Source organism: Rhinopithecus bieti, unplaced genomic scaffold (genome assembly GCF_001698545.2).
Source record: "Rhinopithecus bieti isolate Rb0 unplaced genomic scaffold, ASM169854v2 scaffold_36315, whole genome shotgun sequence".
Lineage (NCBI taxonomy): Eukaryota > Metazoa > Chordata > Mammalia > Primates > Cercopithecidae > Rhinopithecus > Rhinopithecus bieti.
This window is the reverse complement of record NW_016815814.1, coordinates 967,224-974,944: the sequence shown is the minus strand read 5'-3', so window position 1 is coordinate 974,944 and position 7,721 is coordinate 967,224. Positions and strand designations below refer to the sequence as shown.

Sequence of the window (7,721 nt, the reverse complement as noted above, 5' to 3'; positions counted from 1 at the left end):
AAAAAAAAAAAAAAGAAATATATCAATATATTTAAGTATGTAGAGTTTTCTATTAATCTCTGGTTTTTTGTTTTCTGGGTTTTTTGGTTTTTTTTTTTTTTTTTTTTGAGACAAGGTCTTGCTCTGTTGCCCAGGCTGGAGTGCAGTGGCACAATCACGGTTCACTACACCCTCAAATTCCTGGGCTCAAGCAATCCTCCCATTTAAGCCCCAAAAGCAGCTGGGACTACAGGTGTGCATCATCACGCCTAATTAATTTTTGTATTTTTTTGTAGAGACAGGGTCTCACACTGTTGCCCAGGCTGGTCCCAAATTCCTGGACTCAAATGATCCTCCCACCTCAGCCTTCCAAAGTGTTGGGATTAGAGCATGAGCGCTGTGCCCAGCCAATATCTGATTATTTAAATAGTTGTGTTATGAAACAGATTACAGAAATAGTCTACACTTAAGTCTTACATATATTCATAATTCAGGAGTCCTATACATATTCTATTTGGTGACTTTGTACCAATGGCTATCATAACCATAGATCACTTACTGCTGACATTAATACAGTAAAATGCTACATTCTCTTCTTTCCAAAGTGCCACCATTATTTTAAAGACAATAAAGTTAGCAATTCATAATAGTAATAATAAATATTTATTGTGTGCTTATTATATGCCAAATACAGAGTCAAAGGCAGTTTTTTTTTTTCTTTTTTTGAGGCGGAGTCTCACTCTGTCGCCTAGGCTGGAGTGCACGATCTCGGCTTACTGCAAGCTCCACCTCCCGGGTTCACGCCACTCTCCTGCCTCAGCCTCCTGAGTAGCTGGAACTACAGGCACCCACCACTATACCTGGCTAATTTTTTTTGTATTTTTAGTAGAGATGGGGTTTCACCATGTTAGCCAGGATGGTCTCGAGCTCCTGACCTCGTGATCCACCCGCCTCAGCCTCCCAAAGTGCTGGGATTACAGAGGTGAGCCACCGTGCCCGGCCAAAGGCTTTTTAAAAAATTTTTTTTGTGGAGGTGGAGTCTCCTAATGTTGCTCAGGCTGGTCTCAAACTCCTGGCCTCAAGTGATCCTCCCACCTTGGTCTCCCAAAATAAAGTGCTGACATTACAGGTGTAAGCCATCATGTCCAGCTCTGGGGCCAAGTGCTTTATTTATTTATTTTTAATTAATTATTATGATTTTTTTTGAGGCAGAGTTTTGCTCTTTTGCCCAGGCTGGAGTGGAGTGGCACAATCGTGGCTCACTGCAACCTCCACCCCCCGAGGTTCAGCTGATTCTCCTGCCTCAGCCTCCTGAGTAGCTGGGATTACAGGCACAAACCACCATGCCCGGCTAATTTGCTAATTTTTGTATTTTTTAGTAGAGACAGGGTTTCACCATGTTGGCCCAGCTGGTCTTGAACTCCTGACCTCAGGTGATCCACCCGCCTCAGCCTCCCAAAGTGCTGAGATTACAGGCGTAAGCCACTGCACCTGGCCTAATTTTTTTTTTTTTTTTTAAACTGGGTTTCACCATGTTGGCCAGGCTGGTCTCAAACTCCTCGCCCCAAGTGATCCACCTACCTCAGCCTCCCAAAGTGTTGGGATTACAGGCATGAGCCACCGTGCCTGGCCCAAGTGCTTTAAATGCATTTATGCCTTTAACAACCCTGTAAAGAAGGAATTCTTATTCCCATTTTACAAATGAAGACCCAGAGGCATAGTAAGTAACATAACAAAATACAACACAAGCAAGAATCTATGCAAATTACTTTCTGGGATATTTAAAATATATCTTTTTTGTTTCGAGACAAGGTCTCACACTGTACCCAAGCGAGAGTGCAGTGGCACAATTTTGGCTCACTACAACCTCTGCCTTCTGAATTCAAGCAATTCTCATGCCTCAGCTTCCCAAGTAGCTGGAACTACAGGTGTGCACCACCACAGCCAGCTAGTTTTTGTTAATTTTTTGTAGAACTGGGGTTTCACCATGTTGGCCAGGCTGGTCTCGAACTCCTGGTCTCAAGTGATTCACCCACCTTGGCCTCCCAAAGTGCTAGGAATAAAGGCGTGAGCCACTGTGCCTGGCCTAAAAGATATCTTTACAGACTCTTCTTTTTTGAGATGGAGTCTTACTTTGTCACCCAGGCTGGAGTGCAGTGGCGTGATCTCAGCTCACTGCAACCTCTGCCTCCCGGGTTCAAGCAATTCTCCTGCCTCAGCCTCCTGAGTAGCAGCTGAGATTACCAGCATGTACCACCATGCCCAGCTAAGTTTTGTATTTTTAGTAGAGACGAGGTTTCACCATGTTGGCCAGGCTAATCTCGAACTCCTGACCTCAGGTGATCCACCCGCCTTGGCCTCCCAAAATGCTGGAATTACAGGCATGAGCCACTGTACCCGCCGACTCTTTTCTTATAATATCTTTTTTCTAAGACCATGATTAGATTGATAATTGATTCACTAAAGCAATAAAGAAATAACACAATCTATAATTTCCTATCTTGCTATTATGACAACAGCTTGCAGGACGAAAGGACAGTATTGGCGTTTTAATAGTTTTAAAACTATTAAACAGACCTGATTATTCATTATGAAAATGAACCTTCTGGCAGGGAGCAGTGGCTCCACTCACCAAGGTGGGTGGATCACGAGGTCAGGAGTTCAAGACCAGCCTGGCCAACATGGTGAAACCCCGTCTCTACCAAAAAAATACAAAAATGAGCCAGACGTGGAGGTGTCTGCCTATAACCCCAACTACGCAGGAAGCTGAAGCAGGAGAATCACTTGAACCCGGGTTGCAGTGAGCCGAGATTGTGCTATTACTCTATTACTCCAGTAATAGAGAGAGAGTAGGTCTCAAAAAAAAAAAAAGAAAAGAAAATGAATTTTCTGGCCGGGCGTGATAGCTCACGCCTATAATCCTAGCACTTTGGGAGCCAAAGCGGGCAGATCACCTGAGGTCTGGAGTTCTAGACCAGCCTGGCCAACAGGGTGAAACCCCATCTCTACTAAAAATACAAAATTAACCGGGTGTGGTGGCGAGTGCCTGTAATCCCAGCTACTCAGGAGGCTGAGGCAGGAGAATCACTTGAACCTGGGAGGCAGAGGTTGCAGTTAACTGGGATCGCACCATTGCACTCCAGTCTGGGCAAAAAGAGCAAAACTCCATCTCAAAAAAAAAAAAGGCCGCGCACGGTGGCTCACGCCTGTAATCTCAGCACTCTGGGAAGTCAAGGCAGGTGGATCACAAGGTCAGGAGTTTAAAACCAGCCTGGCCAACATGGTGAAAACTCGTCTCTACTATAAATACAAACGTTAGCCAGGCATGGGAGCGTGCGCCTGTAGTCCCAGCTACTTGGGAGGCTGAGGCAGGAGAATCACTTGAACCTGGGAGGTGGAGGTTGCAGTGAACTAAGATTGCACCATTACACTCCAGCCTGGGCAACAGAGTGAGACTCTGTCTCAGAAAAAAAAAAAAAGGAAAATGAACCTTCTGAGTAAAAATAAATCCTCCATCTTACAGCAGTATATTTAAATAGATTGACAATCGTATATAACAATTAAAATTTATTCAGTGCCTGGGCGCGGTGGCTCATGCCTGTAATCCCAGCACTTTGAGAGGCCAAGACAGGCAGATCACCTGAGGTCAGGAGTTCGAGAACAGCCTGGTCAACATGGTAAAACCCTGTCTCTACTAAAAATACAAAAATTAGCCGGGCGTGGTGATATGCGCCTGTAATCCCAGCTACCCAGAAGGCTGAGGCAGGAGAAACACTTGAATCCGGGAGAGGGAAATTGCAATGAGCCAAGGTTCAGTCACCACACACTCCAGCCTGTGAGACATAGTGAGACTCTGTCTCAAAAAAAAAAAAAAAAGGAAAATGAACCTTCTGAGTAAAAATAAATCCTCCATCTTACAGCAGTATATTTAAATAGATTGACAATCGTATATAACAATTAAAATTTATTCAGTGCCTATCATGTGCTGGGCAGGGTGCTAAGCACTTTACATATATTATATCATTTAATCCTTACATCCTTTCAATGAGGTACTGTTTTTATCTTGTTTTATAGTAAGGAGACTAAAGGTCACTCAGCTACTAAGTGACAGAGCCAGGATACAAAGCTGGACAATTTTGTAGGTGCTCACTTTCTTAGCCACCGTACATATTGCTAATCCTTATCTAACATTGCCAAGCGTAATAGGAAAATACATTTAAGGTCAGTCTTCCTGTTCTAATTTTCATATCACCTATTTTAGGAGAGAGAATAAAATATCAAAAGCAACAGTTTTATTTTAAATTTGAAAGAGTTTAAATTTGGCAAAACATACGGTTGGTACAAAAATGCTTTTCTTAGCCATTAGGGAAAAGGTTCTAATTTGACAACCGAGAGTCATTTTTGCACTTTGCCATGCAGTTCCACCTAGCTGAAGTAAAACCATTTCGTGGATAAAGAAAAAAATTAAAGGTGAACTCCCATACATTTTGCTTAAGTCATTGTCCTAACAATTCCTTAAAAATGAAAAAATAACCGCAATGTCCAAGTACTTCTTTATACTATGTATATTTCTAGTAAGACATTCTTCTGAAAATCTATAAGGGAATGATTTTTCAATGACACATGAAAGAAAGGGCTGCCAACACTTACTGTAAATAATCTTCTAACTCTGGTTCTGAACCAATCATTTCTCGCAGCTTGTATTAATAATTTATTGCTAACCAAAATCTGCACACGGTACTCTACCAATATTTGAAGAATTAAATCTGGCTTTGGCGGGGTGCATCAGCTCACACCTATAATCCCAGCACTCTGGGAGGCCAAGGCAGGAGGATCACTTGAGGGCAGAAGTTCAAGACCGGCCTGGGCAACAGAGATCCTGTCTCTACAAAAAACTACAAGTTGTGGTGGCATGTGCCTATAATCCCAGCAATATGGGAGACTGAGGCAAGAGGATTGCTTGAGCCCAGGCATTAGAGGATGCAGTGAGCCAAGACAAAAAAAAAAATCTGGCTTTATTCTACTTAGTCAATTTGAGAAAACTATACCTGCAGAAAGCAAAATTTTAGAAATCCTTGAGGGCAAAACTACAAATGCAAAAAAAAAACAGTCACTTAAGAGCATGTACTCTATACTGTCTAAAGTAGAAAGTATGAAGATGAATGACATAATCACAGAACCTTTTACTTTTGACAATAAGGCGTGCACCACCATGCCCAGATAATTTTTGTATTTTTTTGTAAAGACAGGGTTTGACCATGTTGCTAAGCCTGATCTCGAACTTCTTGGGCTCAAGGGATCTGCCCACCTCAGCCTCTCAAAGTGTTGGGATTACAGGCATGAGTCACCACACCAGCCTATTTCTTCCTATTATGCTTGGTACTAATAGGTACCTAAGGAGGTAGACATAAACTCCCCCAAAATACAGATTAGTGATGCTTAAAGTCAATATCAATGACTAAAATTAATGGGTTTCCTATTTGAAAAGCCTATATGACCACATATTTCAGTCCTACAAAGTTTAAAAGTCCAATTAAAGTGGTTTAATCAGCTGAGTTACTCAGTATTTACAATATTTATATCTAAACTATTCTGTGATTCAAGCAGTCAGGCAAGTCTGCAGGAAAGTGTTCCTCTTCTGGCCCCTGGCTACCGAAGGGGTAAGGTCTACCCTGATTTAACTCATGCCCTTAGCCAGAATCAGCCAGAGTATGGCCACAGGAATGTGTTCAAGCTAGCAATGGAAAGGAGAGGCTGAATTTATATGCTTACAGCTCCATAACACATATAGGTATACATTTATATACATGCACACATGCAGACACACATACCCTCTCCCCTTAAAACTCCCCTAACTCTACATTATGGTCATTACACTTCAAATTATTTTCTTTTTTTTTTTTTTTTTTGAGACGGAGTCCTGCTCTGTGGCCCAGGCTGGAGTGCAGTGGCCGGATCTCAGCTCACTGCAAGCTCCGTCTCCCGGGTTTACGCCATTCTCCTGCCTCAGCCTCCCAAGTAGCTTGGGACTACAGGCGCCCACCACCTCGCCCAGCTAGTTTTTTGTATTTTTTAGTAGAGACGGGGTTTCACCGTGTTAGCCAGGATGGTCTCGATCTCCTGACCTCGTGATCCGCCCGTCTTGGCCTCCCAAAATGCTGGGATTACAGGCTTGAGCTACCGCACCCGGCCAGATTATTTTCAAATCATATCTATTTCCCAAATTAAAGAAAATCAAGTATGTATCTTGTTAACAATCAAGATTATTAACAAAACCATAGTAATTAATTTTGACAAAAAAGTTTTATTTTTTTTTTTAATGTAGTTTTACTACATTCAAAATCCTGTGTTCTAAGGTCTGGATAAAAGCCAGAAATTTACTGATTTTAAGGGTATTCTTATCCAAAAAAAGTAAAGCAGTAGCTTGAAATACACAGAATTCTTTGAAACACAATCCCCATTTGAAACTTCTTTTTGAGACAGGGTCCCACTCTGTCACCCAGGCTGGAGCACAGTGGTGTGATCACGGCTCACTGCAAGCTTGAACTCCTGGGCTAAAGGGATTCTCCCACCTCAGCCTCCCAAGCAGCTGGGACTACAGGTATGCGCCACCATGCCCAGCTAATTTTTTGTATTTTTTGTAGAGATGGGGTTTCGCTGTATTGCCCAGGCTGGTCTCAAACTCCTGGGCTCAAGCAATCAACCTGCCTCAGTCTCTCAAAGAACTGGGATTACAGGCATAAGCCACCACACCCAGTCAGATTTTAACTTCTACAATATTTTCATTTTGGAAACCATTTGTTGAACAACTCTTGTGTTGCAGCGGATGTGTTATACAAGATTCTGAGATTTCATAGATCTATTGGACAATGTCCTTGCAAATACATTTTCTACTTAGAAGCCTATACGAAAAATATGGCTTTTTTCCCTACATTCTTTCTATAGGCTTCTAAATAGAAAATATACAAATTCTCATCTTTTATGATCCAAAAAATCCTAACACAGTTCCATTAGTTTCTGAAACACAATTGCTTTAAAAGAGGTGAAATTTTACCTGGGTTACAAAAGGCTGCAGGTAGCGGGAAAAGTGGTCTTTGTACAAATTGATGCAGAGGCTGTTTCTTAATGGTGTATGGATTCTTCAACATATGACAGAACCTATATTTAAAAGCACATAATGAATGGCATTTTAAGAGCTCTAATCTTTTAAAATTGGTTTCTACTTCTCATGTATAAAAAAGACCTATGTAAAATTTAAACATAACCAGCAATAGAAATAATTAGAGAACTGATTTTTCATTTTCCATCTACATTATTTCCACTTACTTAGGCAAGCAATATCTATAAACAATTCAAAATCAGGTAGAGCTTAAATGGAAATTCCTACCCTTGATAACTGGGTGTGCACAGCATAATATAACATCCAGGTATAAGAAATAGAATTGGGCCGGGTGCAGTGGCTCACACCTGTAATCCCAGCACTTTGGGAGGCCAAGACAGGCGGATCACCTGAGGTCGGGAGTTCAAGACCAGCCTGACCAACACGGAGAAACCTCATCTCTACTAAAAATACAAAATTAGCTGGGCATGCTGACACATGCCTGTAATCCCAGCTACTCGGGAGGCTGAGGCAGGAGAGTCGCTTGAACCCAGGAGGTGGAGGTTGCCGTGAGCCAAGATCAGCCATTGCACTCCAGCCTGGGCAACAAGAGTGAAACTCTGTCTCAAAAAAAAAAAAAAAA

At 42.0% G+C, this 7,721-nt stretch overlaps 1 protein-coding gene across 1 annotated transcript in view; it reads right to left on the bottom strand.

The window, feature by feature from the left end:
* The window catches only part of NFU1 (NFU1 iron-sulfur cluster scaffold), a 52,240-nt gene that overhangs the window by 39,667 nt on the left and 4,852 nt on the right, over positions 1-7,721 (bottom strand). The window contains exon 2 of the mRNA XM_017853757.1: positions 7,034-7,137. Within this exon, the coding sequence (XP_017709246.1) occupies positions 7,034-7,137 (104 nt within the window). The remainder of the gene's footprint in view (positions 1-7,033; positions 7,138-7,721) is intronic.